Here is a 24071-nt window from a genome sequence, read left to right as displayed (position 1 = left end):
ACTGAAACAAGCACCCAAGGCTTGGCACGATAGGTTTAACAATGGAATGACTGAAAATGGTTTCACTTCATGCTATACTGACACTGCATTGTTTGTTAAGAATCTGATGCAGGGATTGTTATATTATTGTTATATGTTGATGATATGTTAATAACAGGTGATGATATCAAAGGAATCAAGAGCATTAAATCTATTTTGACTTCAAGATTTGAAATGTCAGACTTAGGATTTCTAACATATTTTTTGGGAATTGAGGTTGCCTATTCTCAGAGAGGCTATTTTTTGTCTCAAACTAAACTTGCTTGTGAGATTCTTGATAGATCAGGAATCACAGATGACAAGGTCTGCGAAACTCCTGAAATAGTAGGTTCAAACATGAAGATTGATGATGGGATTCTCTTAAAAGATCTCACACCTTACCGGCAACTGGTTGGATCCCTAACGTATCTCAACATTACCAGGCCTGATATTTCTCGTGCAGTACATGTTGCTAGTCAATTTCAACATGCACCTACTACAGTCCATATGAGTGTCATCCTTCGCATCATCAGATACATAAAGGGTACAGTAAACAAGGGAGTATTTCTATCTTCTACGTCTGAATTAAGTTTAATTGCTTATACTGACTCTGATCGGGGAGGTGACACAAATAACCGTCACTCCACCACTGGTTTCTGTATTTTTTTAGGTGAATCATTAATCTCTTGGAGATGCAAGAAGCAGCAAAAAGTATCGCTTTCATCCACCGAAGCTGAGTATAGAGTCATGGCATCTACTACCATGGAGATTGTTTGGATTCGCAACTTGTTGGAAGATATGAATATTCAAGTTCAAGGGTCCACAAAATTATATTGTGATAATAAAAGTGCAATCTACATTGCCAAAAATCACACATTTCATGAGCGCACGGAGCATATCGAGATGGACTGCCACTATGTTCGTGAAGAATATTTAAGAAAAACCATTGACCTTCCTTATGTTACATCAGAATATCAACTGGCACACTTCTTCACTAAGGCGTTGTGTTCTCCAAGATTTAACTTCCTTCTTGGCAAACTTTCGGTCGTGACACCCTAAGTTTGAGGGAGAGTGTTAAAATATTATGTCTCTTTTAACTGTAAACTGAAATACCCATTAGGGGCATTTCAGTCCTTTTACTCAATAGGTGTCAGCCACCCTAATGGGCTAACATTTTTACTTTTTTTTATTTACTTTTGCCTTTTACACCTTTTTCTTTTTACACTTTTTTCCTTTTTGACTATTGTGAAAGGGACAACTCCATATAGCTGTTGGAGCTGCCCCAACAGTCACAAATGTGACCGTTGGGTGCAGCTCCAACAGTCATATTGAGCTGCACCCTGTGGCTTCTTTTTGCATTATAAATAGGCCTTAGTGGCCCTTGCAAACACATCCTTTTTTGTGAGTGCATATGCAATAACAATGCTTTTGTAAAGCCCCTCTTGGGAACTTATGAATTGAAGTTCATTTTGTTTCATGCTTTTGTGCATGTGTATCCGTGCCTTCGTGCACTTGTGAGTGTTCTCCTTTATGCCTTTGTGCACTCTTTGTATTTCTTGTATTGTGGTGTTACACACAATCTTTTTTTGTGGAGATTTTCACAACTTACTCAACATAAGTATACTTTTGATGTTCTTAACAAGGCAAGTATGACAGATTGCAAGCCTCTGAGCACACCCAGTGTACTTCATCAGAAACTCAGTTCCCAAGAAGGAGATTTGTATGAGGATCCTATAGGATATCGCAGGATAGTAGGAATGCTTCAGTATCTTACCTTTACTTGGTCTGACATTGTCTATTCTGTCAATCAGGTATCTCAGTTCATACATGAACCGCATATTGGACATATGGAAGTTGTTAAACGCATTCTTCGATATTTGAAAGGAACTATTGGAGATGGTTTTCTGTACAAAAAAAGTATGCATGACCATCACATGCATGAACTTCTTACTTACAGATATACAGATTGGGCAGGAGACCCAGATGAGCATAGGTCAGTCTCAGGATACTGTGTTTTCATTGGCTTAAATCTTGTCTCCTGGAGCAGTAAGAAACAAAATGTCATAGTCAGGTCAAGCACAGAAGCTGAATATAGATCAATGGCAGCTGCTACAACTGAAGTAGCATGGATCAGACACTTGTTGATAGAAGTAGGAGAATCGATTTCTAAAAGCATTCTCGTGTGTGATAATCAAAGCGCTATCATGTCATTCAATCCCATCAACCAGAGTCGTGCTAAGCATATTGAAAATGATCAACATTTTGTAAGGCAGAAGGTCGAAGAAAAAGAAATTGAACCAGAATACGTTCGGATTGTTGATCAAGTTGCTGACTTGTTCAAGGTTTTAAAACCCGTGACTCGGAACTCGACTCGTTCTTTATTGACTCGTGACTCGGCAGGTCAACTCGATGACTCGGACCGGGTTTTGTTAACTTTTGATTTTAAAAGAAAAACAATATATAATTTGTGTGAAACTATGTTTTTGAGTAAACATAGTCTCCAAATGTCTGTAAGAATATAAAAACAACTGCAAAGAGCTATAGAGGTTTGCTTGAATAATTGAATTTGATATCTATACAAGCACTTTGACTAATTCATGACTTGAATTAGAGGATTTGGTCACCATGAGTTCAGTCTGCTACTACCTAAGGTTCCTAAAATGGCCAATCATATATGCTAGCTTGTTTTAAAAGTTTTAATTTCCCTCTCTAACAAATCCATAAATGTAAAACAGGGATATATGTGCATATTGAAAGTTTACAGAATGTCAAATATCAACAAAAATAAGCAATTTTCTCATGTATAAAACTATGCAGGAAATATATTAATGGCACAACTATAAAAAGACTACTAATATTTGAATATGTACAATGCTTGTTCACATCACAAATGAATGATGAAACCTAAATGTGACTTCCCATAGGCACAGTTGACCCGCCATGTATAGTGAGAATCATTTCTTTAAAATATTTTGCTAGAATAAGTTGATAACACAGGGTGAACAGTCGTTCGAACAACATGGCGATTTTATTCTATGGATTTAAAAGCTTTTTTGTCTTTAAATGATTTTTATTTTCTTTTTTATACAAAATCTGGGGGTAACCCTTGTTAAAATATATGTACTTATATATTTCGAAACTGTAATTTGAAACTCAAAAAACAAATTTCAAACATCCCAAAACTCGCCCAAGTCAGGCCGAGTCAGGCCGAATCAAGCCCGAGTTTGCCTTGCCGGGTTGACTCGCTGGAGGGGCGAGCCGAGCCGAGTAAGTCGAGTCAACGAGTTGACTCGGCGAGTTTTAAAACATTGGACTTGTTTACAAAAGGACTTATCAAAGATAGATTCTAGATGTTAAAAGTTGTTCATGGTTCAAAACCATGTACAACTTGAGGGAGGGTGAAAAGACGTAGCCATTCACATCTGGGTCTGAACCCGAAGATCCAGACCCAATTTGTTTTATCTATTTTAACACATGCTCATTAATGGCATATTGTAATTTTAGTATTGTCACTAATGGGTATTTTTGTACCCTAATTTTTGTACATGAGTTTACTTAAATGAAAAGCAAGCATAGTCGACCCTATTGGGGTTTCTTCTGCAGCCTTCAGAGCTTCTCTCTCCTCTTATTCTTTTCTGATAAAAATATACTAAGAAACTGTTACATAACTGAAATAACTGGAAAATATATAAGATTAACCTACAAAAGTTAAAATATATGAGATTATTCTAAAAAATATGAGATTAACATATAAAAGTAACTAAAAAAATGATTACATAACTGGAAAATATATGAGATTAACCAACAAAAGATAAAATATACTAAAAAACCGATTACATAACTGAAAAATATATGAGATTAACCAACAAAAGTTAAAATATATGAGATTATTTTAAAAAATATGAGATTAACATATAAAAATAACTAAAAAACTGATTACATAACAGGAAAATATATGAGATTAACCAACAAAAGTTAAAATATACTAAGAAACTGATTACATAACTGAAATAACTGGAAAACATATGAGATTAACCTATAAAAGTTAAAATATATGAGATTATTCTAGAAAATATGAGATTAACATATAAAAGTAACTAGAAAATGATTACATAACTGAAAAATATATGAGATTAACCAACAAAAGATAAAATATACTAAGAAACTGATTACATAACTGGAAAATATATGAGATTAACCAACAAAAGTTAAAATATATGAGATTATTCTAAAAAATATGAGATTAACATATAAAAATAACTAAAAAACTGATTACATAACTGAAAAATATATGAGATTAACCAACAAAAGTTAAAATATATTAAGAAACTAATTACATAACTGAAATAACTAAAAAATATATGAGATTAACCTACAAAAGTTAAAAAATATGAGATTATTCTAAAAACTATGAGATTAACATATAAAAGTAACTAAAAAACTGATTACATAACTGGAAAATATATGAGATTAACCAACAAAAGTTAAAATATATTAAGAAACTAATTACATAACTGAAATAACTGAAAAATATAAGATTAACCAACAAAAGTTAAAATATAGTAATATTCTAAGAAACTGATTACATAACTAAAATAACTGGAAAATATATGAGATTAACCTACAAAAATCTTGTTGATCATGCCTCAGAAATCTTGTTGCAAAAAAAAAATCGCACCTTGAGGCACAGAGGGTCGCGCCTCAAGGCATGTTTTTGATAACATTGCCAAAGAGTGTATAAATAGGGGACCTCTCCCCTACTTTCTTCTATGCTTTTTCAAGCATTTCAATAATATTCGCTTATCATTTAGTGGCTTCTTGCTTGTATACTTGTGCATTCCTTGAAGTGAATTTGTGACATTGCCTTTGCACTAGTATTTCATTACATGGTATCAGAGCCCCTACGTGTTCGAACACTCTTGGGACTTCTTTCTTTTGTATTTGAATGTGTTTAAGTTTCACACTCTTATTTTTCTTCAACTCTTCCACGATGGCCGACAAAGATGAAAAGATTGATCGCTCATTCAAATTGAATGGGACCAAGTATAGAATGTGGGCGGCCGCTATGAAAACAACCTTAAAAGCAAGAAACTTTGGGGATATGTATGTGACATCATTCCGAAACCACAATTAAAGCTCACCAAGAAGGAAGGCAATGAAGAAAAAACTTTGAATGATGAAAAAAAAAAACAAAGTCATTGAAGAATACCAATTCAAAGTTGAAGATTGGGAAAATGAGCATGCCAAAATATTGGCATGGTTCATAAATAATGTGGAGCTCAAAATTTATGCTAATCTAGCCAAATTCAAGAAGGCAAATAAAGCATAGTTATTCATGAAAGGTATATATACTCAAAGAAACCTCGTTAGGCATTTCTTTTTGCAAAAAAAAACTGAGAGCAACCAAGCAAGGAGATATGAGTATTAAAGATTACTATAGTACTTTATCGCTTCTATGAGATGAACTTGCTCTCCATGAACTTCAATGGAAAGGAAGTACTATTGTCATGAGGCAAGAGCAAATGGAGAGAGATTTTTTTAATTCATTCATGGGCTTATGTCTGAATTTGAACAACTAAGAAGATCCCTACTTTATAAGGCTTCAACTCCTCTTAGTGAAATTCTTGTCGATCTATGCCAAGAAGAAACTCGTTTGGCTCTAAAAAAGGATATTGATGAAGCGCATGTGGTATCTAAACTGGACAACAATATGAGAACATATAAACCTCCTCATTTTTTAAAAAATAACTATAACAACAATGGTAGTGGAAGAAAAAATGTTTGTCACCATTGTAATGAATCAAGACATCTTAGACCCGATTATCCTAAGCTGAAAAAGAAGATGACTTCCGCTAGATACAATCCAAGCAATTCAGGTGAAGAATCAAGAGATAGAGAGACTCCATTGCTAAACTTACGGAAACCCTCCAACAATTCATGAGAAACAACTCTTTCACACCTTTCACTTCTGGTGTTGCGGTCTCATCAACTCTCAATATGTCCTCTTGGGTGCTTGATTCGGGTGTCTCCTTTTATATGACCCCAAATGCAACTTTTTTATCAAAACCAAGCCTTAATTCTCTTAAATCGTTTGTTTTCATGGCCGATGGAACATCCGTAGATGCTAAAGGAATAGGAAACCTTAAAAAGTTTTTAAGTAAAGACAAAAAAAATTATGTTCCAAAAATTAGAATTATTCCAAAACTTAAATATTTTTCCCGTTTATCAAATAACCAATTTTGGATGTAGTCGCTTTTTCACCTACTAATTGTTATATGCAGGATCTCTGGTCTGGAAAGCGGATTGGGCAAGGCCATAGAAGAGGAGACTTATATTATATAGATTTTTTGTCATTGTCATCCAAATCGTTTTGCAATCATGACCAATTTAAAGATGTTGTCACTTGACACAAAAGCCTTGGTCATCCTAGTGCCTCTAAGTTGTATCTTTTTCCTTTCTTAGAAAATTTTTGTAATGAAAAAAAGTTTACATGCAATGATTGTATTCTTGAAAAAATGCATTATCTTTCTTTTCAACATAGCAACTTTATTTCTAAAAGATCATTTGAATTAGTGCATTCGGATGTATGGGGACTGGCACCCATTATGTCTAAAGGAGGATATTCATATTATGTTGTTTTTATTGATGATTTTACTAGATACACTTGGGTTTACTTTATTAAAAACAAATCTAATGTTTTCTCTATTTTTAAAGAATTGCATATCCTTATTCAAAATTAATTTCAAAATAATATAGCAATTTTTAGATCTGATTCTGAAGGAGAATACATGTCAAAAGAATTTCAAAATTATCCTAAACAAAATGTCATTATTCATAAAAGATCTTATCCCAAAACTCTCCAACAAAATAGCCTTGCCAAAAGAAAACATAGGCATCTTATCGAAACAACAAGAACACTACTTATTTCTAAAAATATTCCAAAAAACTTTTGGGCCAAAGTCGCACTTTCTGCAATTTGTCTTATAAATAGGATGTCATCCTCATCTTTAAAAAATGTTTTCTCCTTTGAAAATTTGTGCAAAATATCTCCAGATTTTAAAAGATTAAGAATTTTTTATTGTAAATGTTTTGTTCTTTTTCAAGGACAAGATAAACTTTTATGAAAAACTCTTGAATGTACTTTTATTGGCTATGGTAAAAATTTAAAGGGATATAGGTATTATGATGTTAAAAATAACAAACTTTATATTGCAAGAAATGTGACTTTTCTTGAAGAGCAAAATGGATTTGAACATCAAAAACCCAAGGAAGATGTTGATTATTCTTTTCTCTTTGATTTATTACCTAGAAATGAGTCTAAAGATTCTAATGATACCATTTGTGATAATGTTTGTGATGACAATTTTCATCAAAATGATAATTTGATTCATCAAAATGATAATTTGATTCATCAAAATGGTAATTCTCCCAATAAGAATCTCAATAATATCTATATGGATACTGCGAGAGGGAAATGAGCATCAAAATGCTCTTGACATGTATTCACAAAGCATTTTCTTAGAAGACTGAGTAGAAGAATCCCTACATAAAGGATATTCTAGTAGTAGACCTTAAAAAATTGTGTCATGATTTTTTTTCCCAAATTATAGAACTTGTCTAATGATGATCCATTCTTATCATGAGCCTTCCAACTTTAAAGAAGCCAAACAACATTCACATTGGATAGATGTTATGAAACTTGAATTAGAAGCACTCAACAAAGCTAACACTTGGACAATTGTAAGGTTCCCTTTAAGAAAAAATGCTATTGGGTATAAATGGATTCATAAAGTCAAACCTAAGAGTGATGGGTCATTAGAAAGATATAAAGCTAGGTTAGTTGCTAAAGGATATGCACAAGAATATGAAATTGATTATGAGAAAACCTTTACTCTGGATGACTAGTGTAAAAACTTTAATACCCTTAACATTTATTAAACAATGGTCTATCTACCAATTATATGTCAAAAATGCATTTTTAAATAGGGACCTTTGTGAAGAAGTTTGCATGGATCTTCCGTTGGGTCTTGTGATTGAAAAAGGAAAAAAAATTAAACTTAATAAATCTCTTTATGGTCTTAAACAAGCTCCTAAAGCTTGGTATAACCGTTTTAGTAAAGTTGGTATTGATAATGAATTTACTTCTTGTTATATTGATATTGCTCTTTTTGTTAAGAATGCAGGTGATTACATAACTATTTTATTGTTATATGTTGATGATATGATCATCATTGGGAATGACAAAAGGGACATTGAGTTTATTAAAAATATTCTTAAAAACAATTTTGATATGTCTCTAACCTTGGATTTCTAAGATATTTTTTAGGGATTGAAGTTGCATATTGTCTTCGAGGATATGTTCTTTTTCAGATGAAGCTTGCATCAAATATTATTGCAAAGTCTAGCTTAACTGAAGAAAAGAAAGTATAGACTCCAAAATTAGTAATCAATGCTAAGATAAGAGCGAACGATGGAACTCCTTTAAAAGATCTCACTCCTTATCGTCGATTAATTGGGTCACTAACATAATTGTCTATTACAAGGTCAAATATTGCTCATGTCGTTCACACTGCAAGTCAATTCCAAAATGTTTTCACTACTATTCACATGGTTGGTCATGCGAATTATCAAATATCTGAAGGAAACAATAAGAAAAGAGCTATTTTTATCCGCTTTATCTCCTAATTTAATTGCTTATACTAACACCCCAATGATCATATTTCTACCACAGGCTATTGTGTTTTTCTTAGAGAATCATTAATTTTTTAGAGATGTAAGAAACAACAAAAGGTGCCCTTGTCTTCCATGGAAGCCGAGTATGGTTATGAAGTTTGCTTAAAGATATGGGAATCATCATCTCTATTCCTTCAAAGTTGTGTTGCAACAACAAGAGTGTTATCTATGTTGCTAGCAATCACACCTTCCATGAACGAACAAAGCACATCAAGATGGATTGTCATTATGTTCGAGATAAATTTTTGTGAAGCACCATTCAAATGTCATATGTCGCTTCAAAATATCAGCTCAAAGATTTTTTTACCAAAGTTTTGACATCCCCTTGTTTTTACTTTCTCCTAAGCAAACTCTCAGCGATCTCACCATCAGTTTGAGGGAGGGTGTTAAAATATGTGTGTGTGTTTACACATATATATCGTGTATTTATGATATATATCTATCCATATATATATATTATGTATCCCCTTTTGTAATGCCCATTAGGGACAATTTAGTCTTTTTGTTCTCATGTAAATAGACATGTCCACTAGGGACATTTTTGTAATCTTTTATTTTTGTTTTTTATGTTTTCTTTTATTTGTTTAAGGGGTAATAAAGGAGCCCCCCAAAAGAGTTGTTGGGACCCTCCCCAACTGTCACAAAGTTACCTACCGTTGGGGAGCTCCCAACGTCTCTTTTGGGAGCTCCCCTTTAGGTTCCCAAAGAGTATAAATAGGGGACTTCTCCCCTACTTTCTTCTATGCTTTTCCAAGCATTTCAATAATACTCTTATTATTTTTTAAGACCTCTCTCACATTGTGTGTGTTTTACTCTTAGCCCTTTGAGGCTTATTGTATTTTGCCCATTAGTGGTTTTTTGTTTGTATATACTTGTGCATTCCTTGTAGTCACTTTGTGATAATGTCCTTGCACTGGTATTTCATTACAGAAACCTCTCCTGACTCTTATTTGCAATGTCATACACACATTATGCAGTTCCTGTCTGGTATCATTATGATCATGCCACAGAGATAACAATCATTAGCCACAAGCTGATGAAGAAGATAACAATGATTAAGTGCAATCTAGTTATGTAAAAGAATCAGATAACCAACCTGTTCTTTATCAACAAGTGATTGTTGGGCTCCCTCCAGAGCAGCCTCTTTAGCCTCCAATGAACGACGCAACTCATCAATGCTATCTCGAAGCCTACAACTCATCAATACCATCATATTTTTGTTGAAGTAAAACACGAGTTATCTAGCAGAATTAGATTTAAGAAGCAGGATAATAATGGAAAAGAAAAGTCTCATAGTTCATTAGCAATACCCATACAACTACTTTAAAACTTAAAATGAACTTTTATTGATTTATAGCTACATTAGTCAGATAAAAAAATTCCAGAACTAACTTTTTCTTGCTTCAGCCCTGTCAAGCAAAATGGTTTTTGAAGAATGCATGAAATAGAAAATAACTGCAAGATTATGTAATGTTGGTCAAAACTTACATTAAGATCATTTCCAATGCTAATATGGATTAATGTCAAACCTGAAAATGAATCTGGTTTTACATCATAAACTGTAAAACAACTATTCACATCTAGGGATGTCAATGGTCCGGGTTTGGGTTGGATATCCGACCAACCCAAACCCGTTTGATCGGGTTTGGTTGAAAATTATGGATCGGAATACTTATTCAGATCCAATTTGGTATGGTTTTATCAAACCCGGTCAGGTTTGGAGTCGGATTCGGTTTTATCTACCAACCCGATCAGATTTTTATGAGCTCAGAAAATAATACTTCTAAAAAGGTTAACAAAGTGGATACCAGTTGGGTTCCAATAAGGTGCAATAAATGCATGAGTAATGCGTGGAACTGCATTAAGGCTGCTCTAGGTCCAATGAACAATATTAAAAAACATGATGCCATGTGTCAATTCATTTGCTTTGGCTTTTAATGTTATGAAGCCAGAGCGGCTAGGTCTCTGATCTTGGGGGTGGTTTCTCCGTGTAAATATAAAAAAAAAACGTTTAGGATCCACCAAAAGCTCATTGCCTTGGAAGGCTGAATCCGGGTTTGAGCCGGATGTCGGGTTTTATTTTAATAATCGGATTCGGTTGAAGTAATTTTACATCTGAATCCGAATCCGAATCCAAATAAAAGAAATCTGACTACTCGGATTCGGTATTGCCTACATCCAACCCAAGTCCAGCCCATTTACATCCCTATTCACATCCATAAATAAACTTATTAGGTATATGTTTCCTATTAATGATAGTATGATACCTCTCAATTCCATGATACTTTGGAGATCATATTACCAACCAAGATGAAAGAACTCTCCCTATCCCTTAGAAGGGCCATCTGCCTAGAAATGTTTGGAAGCAATATAGCTCTTTGTTTGCAGATCCGTAAATTTCAGGATCATATTCTATTTATTTCTTTGGACAAGCCACCAAATCTATGTCTTGTCAAATGCCATATATGTCCATATTAATCTGTTTTAAGATTTAGCATCTGGAATATATATGTGCCTCTTTTTATCCATAGATATGAATTTTTCAGTAGTCTATTACAGCATATTTCATATTCTATATTACTTTATCTTCAGTTTGCTCACACTTCTTACACTAATACAGGTACAAGGTCCTTCCATTTGCATGTCAAATTCTTCCAAAATCAATCCTACAACATGCTTGCCACATCCTTAATTTTCCAACATAAAGCAGCCTAATTAGGACTTATCCACAGCATAGAAAAAGATACATACTTCAGTTATGTTATTGATCCAATGGCTGTTATTCCCTAAGCATAGGTTTAAAAATGAATTAAATAGGAGACAATAAAGAAATAAAAGAATGTCACAACATTAGACCCAAATTCCCACCAAGAAATGAAATAACATCCGAGAGGATTTATGTAATTTGTAGACCAAGCTCCGAAGGCTCACTAAACCTACTTGAGAACCACAAACTGCTTTGTGCATACTCAAAATAAGTGAACTTCATTTTCCTCCATTAGAAGAAATAAATGGAGTTTGTTTTATGACCAACTTTGATTAGTGTTGTAAGTATCGTACCATATAGTATGATGCAGTATGGTACGATACACACCTGTATCTCGATATGGGTGTGTATCGTACCTATATCAGGTGTATCGTACGATATTGTACGATATGTATCTTTTTTTTTAATCGTATTTCATAAACTTGGTTATTTTGTTTTTGTTTATATAATATGAAAGCATGAGTCTTGTGGCATAGTTCTTGTGAGATATGAATGCAATATTATCTATGATTCTATATTAATTGATGTTTGATGATGTCTTATGTAGCTCATAGAGACATAAATGTGATTTTCTGGTTGTATTGTGTGCAATTCATAATTGTTTCATGTGTTAGCATTTTTTTAGAATTTTTGTTAATTTTTATGATTTTTTGGAAATTTTTAATAAAAATTTTGTGATACGTTTACAATACAATACGATACGGTGTTACATTGGGCCTGACCGATACAGGTAACGATACGATACAACCTTGACTTTGATATTTTATACTATCTGATGCTACTGTAAGTACCTATATCACATAGGTACAACATGCAAATTTCTAAAAAGATGGATACATGGACACACTCGAATGTACAATTATGCTACACGTTACAAAATGGTCTAGATATAAAGCTATAGACTGTCAATTATGAACTAAAAGACTAAATCATGTCAAAAGTATATATTTAACTAACTAATAATGAAACATATATATAATTAATCATACAAACTTTTGATGTTGAGGAAAAGCTATTAACTAGATTATAAAATAGATAAAATGAGTTGAGTCTGAAAATCAATTGACCCATACATAGGAGTATCACCAACAGTACGAATACAAGGTGTGCGGACCTAGTAGAAGTACCCATTTTACCCAGATAAGTACTAAATTAAATATGATATGATTATAACCTATGTAAGATGGATACTTCTACCAAACCCTTGTAGCCATTCACACCCATGAAGTACCCATACTGGTACTAGGTACTCCTTGGTATGGGTCATCCAGGTTTTGAACTTAACATAACTCATTTTGTCTACTTTATGATCACAATGTGTAGCCTATGCTCGACATCAAAAGTTTAAACTACTAAATATATATTTGTTAATTAACTGCATAACTTTTACATCGTTACCTTTTTAGTTCATAATTGAAATCTACAACTTCATATCTAAAGTAACTTGTAAAATATAGCATAATTGTGTATTTTTGCATGTGTTTATACGCTCTATACATACATACATGGATACATGCATATATACACACATGTATGTATGTATGTATGTATCTTAACTTAACCAGTCAGTGTATCATAATTCCATTGTTCAAAGGCTAGAACAAATTTGCTAAATGATCGAATTCATACTGTACATGTGGATCTGTGGAAGACAGGAGAATCTCTTTCAGTCATTGAAACATTAATACAGTAGCTGGCATTTACTTGGACGTTTGAAATAAAAATCAAAGCCTATGGATCACTATCTGGCCAAATGAATAGCACCAGTTCATCCACAATAACAAAGGGGACAACACAAAGAAACATACTGATCCTTGTAACAAAAACACGAGTTCTTATCCAACACGCAAGGTGAAAGTATAGAAGCATAATAAGGATTCATTAATGGACAACATGGATTTAAATTAGGGATCATACGAAAGGTGAGCAACTGAACAAAAAATACAAATGAGATGAACTCATTATCCTAACTATGAAAGATGACATTACTGCATAGGTAATTCTAATTTGTGAATACACCAAATCATTACATATGCAGCAAGACTTACTTGTTATTTGCAGTCCGCAACTGTTGCCTTTCAACATCCATTGCCCGAAGTGCTTCACTAGTTTTTTGACGTGTACGTTCAAGTTCCTGCTGTGCTGATGTATATTGAGACGACATTTGTGCAGACTTCTCATTCACCTCTTGAAGGTTAGTTTCAATGTCATCTTTCTCCTGATAAAAAAATTAGCAGGGGATCCACAATAAATATATACAGAGTTCAGATTTACACCCTGCTAAAAACATGGAGATGTTTCTCGAGTGGTTGGAACCATAACCTCTTACATACTTGCCACTACATTAATGATATTAACATTCACAAAGAGGCTTTAGAGGAACAAGCCATGATCAAGTAACAATTCTAGTAACCAGGATGAACGATTTCAAAACCATTTTGGTTGGTCAGTAGTTTTCTTCTGTAAAAGAAGGCAGTTATTATCAGGTTATGGATGGGCATCATCATGTATTTTGGTCACACTGTACCACCAGCCACCAGCGCATATTGCAAATTTGAACATTGTCACTTAGGTATTGCCCAGGATGCCCAGCACTTTTGACCGCATAATATAAATTATGTAGCAAAAGAATGTGTCTGAAATGTTAACTAGTGGTGGCAAACTTCAATAGAAGTCCAGAAGGAGAGGGATTCTCTCATAAGTTGAACATGAACGCATATGAAGCCAACCCTTTTAGGCAGGATGCCATAATTCAGGTTTAATCAATTAAGTTATGTGTTGCCTCCCTGAAGTAACCATCAAGATCAACTTCTTAATCAGAGCTCTTCAGAACTGCAACCCTCTCCAAGAGCCATCACTTTGGCTTGTTTAAGCCACTAATACGTAATAATAGAGAACATAGAAGTAAGCAGAAGACATACACAAAAGAAAGATATGTGCTTTGCGTTGAAATCTATAAAAGTTTCCTCCACGTTATGACACTTTTTCATTCTGTCTGAAACCTGCTGAATTGAATTGGCTAAATGAAGCCGACATGACCTTCAGTATTGCCAATTGATGTGGACTAGATAAAGAATGTAAGGGAAAATTGTTAGTTGTCTGGTGTTGATGGCTTCTAATGGTATGACGGGCCTTGTAGATTGAGAGAAACAAAAGTTCTTTTTAATTCCAGGCATTACCTTTTCATCCATGTATTAGTATGACGGTCTACAATTAAGCAAACAATAAGATGGTCAGGGATGGATGAATGCCATGTTGGATACTGTGACTTGTATTTGTCTTATATATTTTGTTGTTTCACTTCATAACATAAATGCTTTTCTCAACTCAAAAGAGAAGTATGATATATTAACACCTAGAAATTTGAAATTGATTACCACTTTGTAAGGAACCAGCAAAGACAGAAAATTTACCCATAACCTAAACTAGTTTACAGTTTGCTAACACCATTAAAACATTCCATATTGTTCTCGTATTTCATTTTCTTTCAGCATGATTTGCTAGTGGGACAGCATGCTACAGCAATGGCTAATACAATAACAGGACAGACTGGATGAATTCATCAAAGATTTTTCATCGCCACATCAGGATATAATATTGATCTAAGAAACATCCTAAGTTTCCTAACCATAAATCAACCACAAAGCTGGGGAATGGCAATGTCCAGCATTTCATCTTTTTCAAATAGCACTGCAACCTATGTCACATGGGTGCGGGTGCGGGTGCGGGTGCGACACGGGTGCGGCGCAATTTCAAAAATTTTGGACACGGGGACTCGGCTATATATATATATATATATATATATATATATATATATATATATATATATATATATATATATATATATATAAGACTCAGTCAAAGTTGTGCCCAATAGGGGACAGGTGATGAGTTGTGAAGCCTAATTCAGGGTTTTTTTCCTTGCAGGAAGGGGGGGTTCCCCCCGGTGCGGAATTTTTTTTTTTAAATTTTGTAGCCCAGAAAAAAAATTTAAAAAAATCCAAAAAATGGACCAAAATGACCCTGGGTGCGTTGACCGCACCCAAGGTCGGGTTGACCGAGTCCGAGCCGCACCCGTGTCGGTGCGTGTCGACTGTAACGCCCCAAAATTTCGAACCTTATAAATTCCTTTAAATAGTTGAAAAATACCTTTTCTTTACAGAGTTTATTTCTAAATCAGCGGAAACGATTTCTTTTAAAAGAAAAAAGGACGGGTTTGACAACCTTGGGCACGTTAGCGAGAAAACAAAGATTTACCATGGACGATCTGCAATAATACTTAGGAAATCATTCCTTCTATTTGAAGAGAGTATCAAGTTTGTACAAAATTTGGGTTTCCTCAAGGGAAAACCGTATCAAAAACCAAAAAATGTCCAGGAGAAACACTACGAGCAGAAACAGTGGATCCTTAAATCATCTCGCAGTCGCGCCATCGCCTGATGCACCTAATCGTCACCTGTGCCCATGAAATGGGTTAGTTTTGCGAAAAACTAGCAGGAGAGTACAAAGACAGAAAGAACTAAATTAGGCATAGATAATTTATGCAGCAGGTAGTAACGAGCAAACTAAGCAGATAGACTGGAGGAATAAGCTAAGTACAACAAACTGAAAAGGGTGTGCATGCTCAATTTAGTTATTACTTGATAACCGACCATGCGGGTACATACATGGCACGTGAGTCGAAACAGTCGAGTCCAAGCCGAGTGTTCATTATGTTAAGTATTTTAATATACCTCGGTTGTCTGACTGAATCCTATTCCTATGGAGACGACCGATGGTCGAGAGAGTAAGTCCCCAAGGCCTGATAGGGATGCATCCAACTTCTGCAGAAGTGTTAGGCTAACTTATGTAGCCCCTATCCCTCTCCCTAACCTCCGATGACTGGGGAAAAACGGGTCTTTTGCCCTTTTTGAAAGCCATAAATGGACTGTCTATCGGAGTTGGTACCCTTCGTCCTCTCTCTTGACGAAGCAAGGTTGAATTGAGCGCGACGGGGTTTCTTAGCCGTTGCCTCATTCTTCATGCTCTGGTCCATTAGACCGAAACAAGCATCTTGCCTATGAAGGCGATCCCACTCTTATATGTGTTTTCAACAACCTGCACTAAGCATTAATCGAGGTCATAAGACTCTCTCATCCAATCGTCGTAGTACTAACATGTCTCGCATGTTTAAGAAGTACACTTACGAGAAAAGGGATACAGGTCCTTAATAGGAGCCTCGAGAGTGTGTTTCGCAAAGATATAATGTTTTATAAAAACTATTTTAACATATCAAATCTTTCGAAACGCCACACAATCTTGCCGATATAAGGCATGTGATTTTCTCGAATCTGACATCCGATGACGCAGTGTCTGGGTGCTATGTAAGTCACGACACTGGTTTTGGTAAATGGGTTTTACAAAGAAATCTATCACCCAACAACTTGGTCTTGCTCCTGATCAAGGGTTTTCCCAAAACGTATCGGGTGGAAAGAGGAATAGGCATTCCTCTCGAATACACTGAGTCTATGGCAAGGAAAAGAAACAAAAGATAATAATGCGAAAAGGAAGTGCCTGGGCGCGAAGCGCGACGGCAAACAGGAACTGCGAAAGCAAGGGACAAGGATCGCGAAACCGCGTCCTTGAATTAAAAGACAGTAAGTAGTAACTATGAAAGCAAAAGCCTGGGCGCAAAGCGCGACGGCAATAGAAACAGAAAGTGCGTAAGTAAAGGACAAGGACCGCGAAACCGCGTCCTTGAATTAAAAGACAATAAGCAGTAAATACGAAAGTAAAAGCCTGGGCGCAAAGCGCGACGGCAAACTGAAATGCGAAAGCAAAGGACAAGGATCGCGAAACCGCGTCCTTGATTTAAAAGTGTACTTATATACATATAAGTATAGAAATATATCATTAAGTCCTTTCGATTATCAATTATTTAAGCTTGATTTAATTATTTAAGTCTTTGTGCATCTTCTCCTACCTTGGGGTATTGCGAGGATGGAGTCTTCTACGAACGTAAGTGATTGTCGGTTTAGTTCGCGGGGCGCGAACGGACTCCGTTGCGTAAACTGCAAAAATACGTAGTTTAGCATGCATAAAATGAATATAGGTAGGGAGAAAGCTCGGTTTCTCCGCAACTCAATGCAGGGGTCATCGGCCCCTACCGTTGCGAAAGAGAACGGGGTAGGGTCCAATGACCCATGCCGTTAAAGGAGATGGGTGCAGGGGCCAAATGACCTTTGTCGAGTTTTGCTCGACAAGAAAATGGGACAGGGGCCAGAGGCCCCTGTCGGTCTAGAGAGGGGCAGTGGCCATTGGCCCCTGCTGGGTTTTTAAAAGGAGGGGCAGGAGCCTTCGGCTCCTGCCAGCCTTCTTAAAAGAAAGGGGCAGGGGCCGATGGCCCCTGCCAATGGAACGAGTAGGGAGGAGGGAGCGCAGGGGCCAAAGGCCCCCCTGCGGCTCAAAAGGAGAGGAGGTAGGGGAGTGCAGGGGCCAAAGGCCCCTGCCGAGCCCTTGCTCGACAGAAAAGAGACAGGGGCCTCTGGCCCCTGTCGGTTTAAAAGAGGGGCAGGGGCCAAATGGCCCCTGCTTGGTTTCCGAGGGGTGGGGCAGGAGCCTTCGGCTCCTGTCCCCTTCTCTTTAGGGGAAGGGTAGGGGCCATCGGCCCCTACATGGAAAGGGAAGGGCAGGGGCCATGGCCCCTGCCGGAAAATTAAAAGGGAAGGGGGCTCTGCCCCCTGCCTGCTAAGAAGAGGAAAGCAAGGGGGACGGAGCCCCCTTGCTTGTCGAAAAAGAGGAAGGCAAGGGGGCGGAGCCCCTTGCCTGTCGAGATAAGAGGAAGGCAAGGGGGCGGAGCCCCTTGCCTGTCGTGAAAAAAAGAGGAGGAAGGCTCGGCAGGGGCCGCCGGCCACCTGCCGGCCTTCCGGCGAATCAGGGGGAGGAAAAAGGGGGAAAAAGGAGGGGGCTACCTGGGCTGCCGTGAAGGGGGGTTCGCCGGAGAGGGTGGCGCCGTGAAGAGGGGGGGGTTGTCCTGCGTCGGCAAAAAGGGAGAGGGAGATGGAGTCGGGGGAAGAGAGAGCAGAGGGGAGAGAGACGAGAGATGAGAGAGAGAGTCGGGGGGGGTCGGGGGAGGCTCGTAGGCCCTCCCCTCTCCCCTCTCGTCTTTTAATAGGGAGGGGGCGCACACAGGGCTCGCCCCCTGTGTCGCTGAAGGCTCTCCTCCCCCTGTGGGCTGCCAATCCCCTCGAAAATGGTTTTCGAGGGGCTGGCACAGGTTGGATCCGGGTCGGGTCTGGACCCGACCCGGGTCCGATCTTAATTAATTTTTTTTTTTTAACTGGTTTTACATTCAACCCTCCTTAAAATAATTTCGTCCTCGAAATTAAATTGAACTTAACGATCAAAGTACAAGTCAGGGTATTTCTCCCGAATAGCAGAGTCAGGCTCCCAAGTACATTCCTCTATTCCATGGTGCTTCCAACGGACCTTTACAAGAGATATTGTCTTAGATCGAAGCACTTGATCTCGACGATCAACGATCTCGACTGGTCTTTCCTCAAAAGACAAATCCTTCTGAATGTCTACATCATCATAATGGATGATGTGTGATGGGTCGTGAACGTATTTCCGAAGCATGGATACGTGAAAAACGTTATGGATCTGAGCGTACTGAGGAGGTAAAGCCACACGATAAGCTACTTCACCAATCCGTTCCAGGATCTCAAACGGTCCGACAAATCTAGGGCTTAGCTTTCCCTTTTTCTCAAAACGAAAAACGCTCTTTGTGGGAGATACCTTAACAAAAACCATATCTCCTATCGAGAAGGTGAGCTCTCGACGACGACGATCCGCGTAACTTTTCTGCCGATTCTGTGCAGTACGGAGTCGCTCTTGTATCATTTGTACCTGCTGAGTGTAGTGTTGTAGCACTACAGGAGATTCCATCCTTCGCTCGCCAACCTCGTCCCAGTAGAGAGGCGAACGGCAGGGCTTTCCATACAAGGCCTCGTAAGGGGCCATCCCGATGCTAGCGTGGTAACTGTTGTTGTATGCGAATTCGGACAGACTGGTATGAGAATCCCATTCTCCCTTCCAGTCCATCATGCACGCACGCAGCATGTCCTCCAAAGTCTGAATTGTGCGTTCAGACTGTCCGTCAGTCTGAGGGTGAAAGGCGGTACTGAACTTTAAATTCGTACCCAAAGCGATTTGAAGTTGTCCCCAAAACCTCGAGGTAAACCTCGGATCACGATCGGAGATGATAGATACCGGAACACCGTGCAACCTCACAATCTCACGAATGTAGAGATCCGCCAAACTGTCTAAGGACTGACTAATACGGATAGGAAGGAAATGAGTCGATTTGGTGAGTCGATCAACGATCACCCAAATCGCATCGTTCTTTCTTCGTGTCCTTGGCAAACCGACGATAAAGTCCATAGTGATGTCTTCCCACTTCCATTGTGGGATCTCCATTTGTTGCATCACTCCGCCAGGTCGTTGATGCTCGATCTTAATCTGCTGGCAAGTCAAACACTTAGAGATGTATTCGGCCACGTCTCGCTTCATTCCTCTCCACCAAAATCTGCGCTGCAAGTCTTTGAACATCTTCGTGCCTCCAGGGTGAATCGTATATTTGGATTTATGGGCCTCTACGAGAATTTCGTCTCTCAAAACGGGATCATTTGGGACCCAAAGACGATTTTTGAGCCAAATGCTTCCATCGTCCTTAAGTCAGAAAGGAGTATCGGTCTGTTGTGTACGAGCCTTCAACTTCTCGTACTGCGCATCAGTCTTTTGCCCAGCAAGGATCTTGGCTAACAGCTCAGGTTGAGCTATCAGATTAGAAAGACTGATAGAATTTGATGAGACTGCAAACGGTTTCCAGGAAACCAAATCCTCAATCAACTTCCAACCAACGTATAATAGGTTGACGGAAATGCTAGAAGCCTTACGGCTGAGAGCATCAGCTACCACGTTCGCCTTTCCTGGATGGTAGGAAAGGGTGAAATCGTAATCCTTTAGAAATTCTAGCCACCGTCGTTGCCTCATATTAAGCTCCTTCTGCGAAAACAAGTACTTGAGGCTCTTATGATCCGTAAAAGCCTCGAATTGCTCCCCGTACAAGTAGTGTCGCCAAATCTTTAATGCGAAAACCACTGCCGCTAATTCCAAGTCATGAGTCGGATAATTCTTCTCATGAATCTTAAGTTGACGCGATGCGTAGGCGATTACCTTACCATTCTGCATTAGGACGCAGCCCAAGCCTGTCCCGGAAGCGTCAGTATAAATTACGAAGCCGCCTTGTCCCGAAGGCAAGGCTAAGATAGGAGCGGTAGTAAGTCGTTCCTTCAGCAACTGAAAACTGTTTTCGCACGAATCGTCCCACACGAACTTAGCCTCCTTCTTTAGCAGCTTTGTCATAGGCAGAGAGATTTTGGAAAAGTCTTGGATAAATCTTCGATAATATCCAGCTAATCCAAGGAAACTTCTGATGTCACGAACATTCCTCGGTTGCTGCCAGCTTAGTACGGCCTCCACCTTTGCAGGATCTACGGATACGCCTTTCTCGGATATAACATGTCCCAAAAACATAACCTCCTTGAGCCAAAACTCGCTTTTAGAGAATTTAGCAAACAAACGCTCCTTCCGCAAGGTTTCCAAAATGATGATCAAGTGTTCGTGATGTTGATCCCAGGTCTCTGAGTACACCAGGATGTCATCAATGAACACGATGACGAAGGTGTCTAAAAAGGGTTTAAACACACGGTTCATGAGGTCCATGAAGGCTGCAGGAGCGTTGGTGAGTCCGAAAGGCATGACAGTAAACTCGAAATGCCCATACCTGGTTCGAAAAGCCGTCTTGGAGATGTCATCTCCCTTAATTCTGAGTTGATGGTATCCTGACCTAAGGTCGATCTTTGAGAAAATCTTGGCATTCTACAGTTGATCGAACAGATCTTCGATACGCGGTAACGGATATTTATTCTTTATCGTGGCCTGGTTGAGCATTCGATAGTCGATGCACAGCCGCAATGATCCATCTTTCTTTTTAACGAATAAAACAGGAGCTCCCCAAGGCGAGACACTGGGGCGAATGAATCCTAGATCCATCAATTCCTGTAGTTGCTTCTTGAGTTCCTCGAGCTCGGCTGGCGCCATACGGTATGGAGCTTTAGAAATTGGCGCAGTACCCGGTAGCAACTCGATGTTGAATTCAACCTCTCGTGGTGTGGGAAGTCCTGGCAACTCCTCTGGGAAGATGTCTGGAAAATCCCGAACCACCTCCAGATCTCTAATCGAAACTAGTGTCGGTTCGGACTGGACGACACTGACTAAAAAGGCAGTGCATCCCCTTCTCAGGTAATGTTGTGCCTTTAGCGAAGAAATCATCTTGCTTGCACGGACCACCTTCACGAACTTGAATTCCACCCTAGGCATCCCTGGAGGAGATAACACAATTTTGCTTTCATGGCAAAAGATCTTGGCATGGTACTTGTGCAGCCAATCCATGCCTAGGATGACGTCAAATTCGGTCATATCTAGAAGGATAGTGCAGGCCGGATAATGTCGATCTGCCAAGACTACGTCCAAAGCTGGCACGTAGGTCGCACAAATAGTGCTCTTCCCAATCGGGTTATAGACGTTGAGAGCATTATCTAACGAACTTACAGGTACGTGCAAGAGTTCAGCAAATTTTACAGAAATAAAAGAATGAGTGGCACCGCAATCAAAGAGTACGAAAGTTGCTTGGTTAGCAATCAAGATGGTACCTTGCACAAGCTCGCCCTTGGTCAGCTGTTCGACCGTGGCAGTGTAAACGTGCCCCGGTGCTTTCTTCTGGCCGCTGGACTGAGGTTGTTACGCCTGATAAGAATGTTGTTGTTGTGGTGGTTGCGGCGGTGGTCGGGGGAGCAGAGGTGCTCCATTATTCCTTCTGAGGTCGTCAGCCGCCTTCTTGCGGCACTCGCGTGCAAAGTGGCCCATCTTGCCACAGTACAGGCATCCGCCTGTAAGAAGAGGGCATGCTTGCCTGGGGTGAGGTCGTCCGCATTTGGGGCAGACATCGCCCGCATGCTGCCGGGCGGGAGGGTTGCCCTGAGGACGCTGACGTTTGGAAGGAGGATATGGCTTTCTTCCACCTTCCTTGTTTATGAAAGAGGGCGGTCGCTTGGCTTGACCGCCAGAGGGATATCTCTTTTGATCGTTACCCGCAACGGGTGGCTTCTTGCTTTGGATGCTCTTGGAGCGTTCCCAATCCTCAGTCAGGAGAGTGGCTGCAGCAACAGCTGCGGAGAGAGTTGATGGCATGCTGTTTAGGACCCTTGGTCGGAGTCCTTCCTTTAATCCGCGGATGAATTTACTCGCCCGCTCCCGATCATCCGCAAATAAGTTGGGGCAATGACGCTCCAACTCCTGGAACCTGGAGATGTAGTCCACCAGACTTGACGAACCTTGGCAAAGTTCCAAGAACTCTACCTTTTTCCTCTCCCTCGCATGAGGAGGAAAATAGTTCTCCAAGAAAGCCTTCTTGAAAGCCTCCCAAGGAATAAACGAGTCTGTCGGGAACTGTATGTTCCGAGTCGTGTCCCAACAATGGCGGGCGGCACCCAAAAGTCTGAAAGTACCATAAAGGGCCTTCTTGTGTTCTGGGACTGTCAAAACTTCGAAAACTCGTTCTATTTCTAAAATCCAGTTTTCAGCTGCATCGGGGTCAGGCTTGCCTGCGAAGGTTGGAGGATCGAGCTTTAAGAACTTTTCATATGATACTGTCGCAGGGTGGCTTGGTTCTGGGGTAGGTACTTGGCTGTGCGCTTGATTTCGCATGGCGCTAGCCAATGCGCTCAACGATTCCATGATGAATCCCCGTTGATCTGACCATTCGTCAGACGAACCTTCGTTCGACCCTCGAACCATCCTTAAAATACCCAGATGATACATAAGTCAATACTTGAAAGAGAAGAGTAATATCAAAAAGTTTATCATATTTCCGAGTAATAGAGATTACAAAAAGCCCAGCAGTGCTGGTATAAGAGGGCACTTACAAAAAGTTAAAACAAAAACTGTCCACGGGTACACAAACCAACGAGTTTATATCTTTTAGGGATGATGATGAGAGTACTTTCTCAAGTACTCTCTTGCGATACTCGTGCGCCTTAACCCGCGCAGAGGGGGAAAAGGATACAAATCCTCATTCGGGACTTCTTGCCCATGAAGAGGAGTAGTGGGGGAGTAATGTGGCGAGGCATCCAGTGCATAGGGCGGCGAAGCCGGAGTGTACACTGGAGAATCCGGTATGTACAGCGGTGGAGCTGGTGTGTACACCGGGGAATCCGATATGTATAGCGGTGAAACCGGAGTGTTTACCGGAGTATCTGATATATACTGTGGCGAGTCTGGGGATGGTGTGTAAATTGGTGAGTTGGGGGAAGGTATATGAGTGGGTGGAGCGATGTCCTGAGCACTCTCTAGGGGTAATATTTGTCCATCACACGATGGTGTGTCATAAGTACCCTGAACAGAGGATGCTGTGTCTTCCAGATCTTGTGCTGCAGTCCCCCTTCTATCGTAT

At 39.0% G+C, this 24071-nt stretch overlaps 1 protein-coding gene across 1 annotated transcript in view; it reads right to left on the bottom strand.

Annotated features, from left to right (window-relative positions):
- LOC149832616 (protein GRIP-like) overlaps positions 1 to 24071 on the bottom strand; it is a 174143-nt gene that overhangs the window by 89318 nt on the left and 60754 nt on the right. The window contains exons 3-4 of the mRNA XM_090014605.1: positions 13567 to 13736; positions 9848 to 9941 (exon numbers count right to left, since the gene is read on the bottom strand). Of these exons, the coding sequence (XP_089870731.1) occupies positions 9848 to 9941; positions 13567 to 13736 (264 nt within the window). The remainder of the gene's footprint in view (positions 1 to 9847; positions 9942 to 13566; positions 13737 to 24071) is intronic.

Source organism: Nuphar pumila, chromosome 7, assembly GCF_984573655.1.
Source record: "Nuphar pumila chromosome 7, dmNupPumi1.hap1.1, whole genome shotgun sequence".
In the NCBI taxonomy this organism is placed as follows: domain Eukaryota; kingdom Viridiplantae; phylum Streptophyta; class Magnoliopsida; order Nymphaeales; family Nymphaeaceae; genus Nuphar; species Nuphar pumila.
Note: the sequence above shows the minus strand (reverse complement) of the source record. Positions and strands in the feature narration are given on the sequence as shown.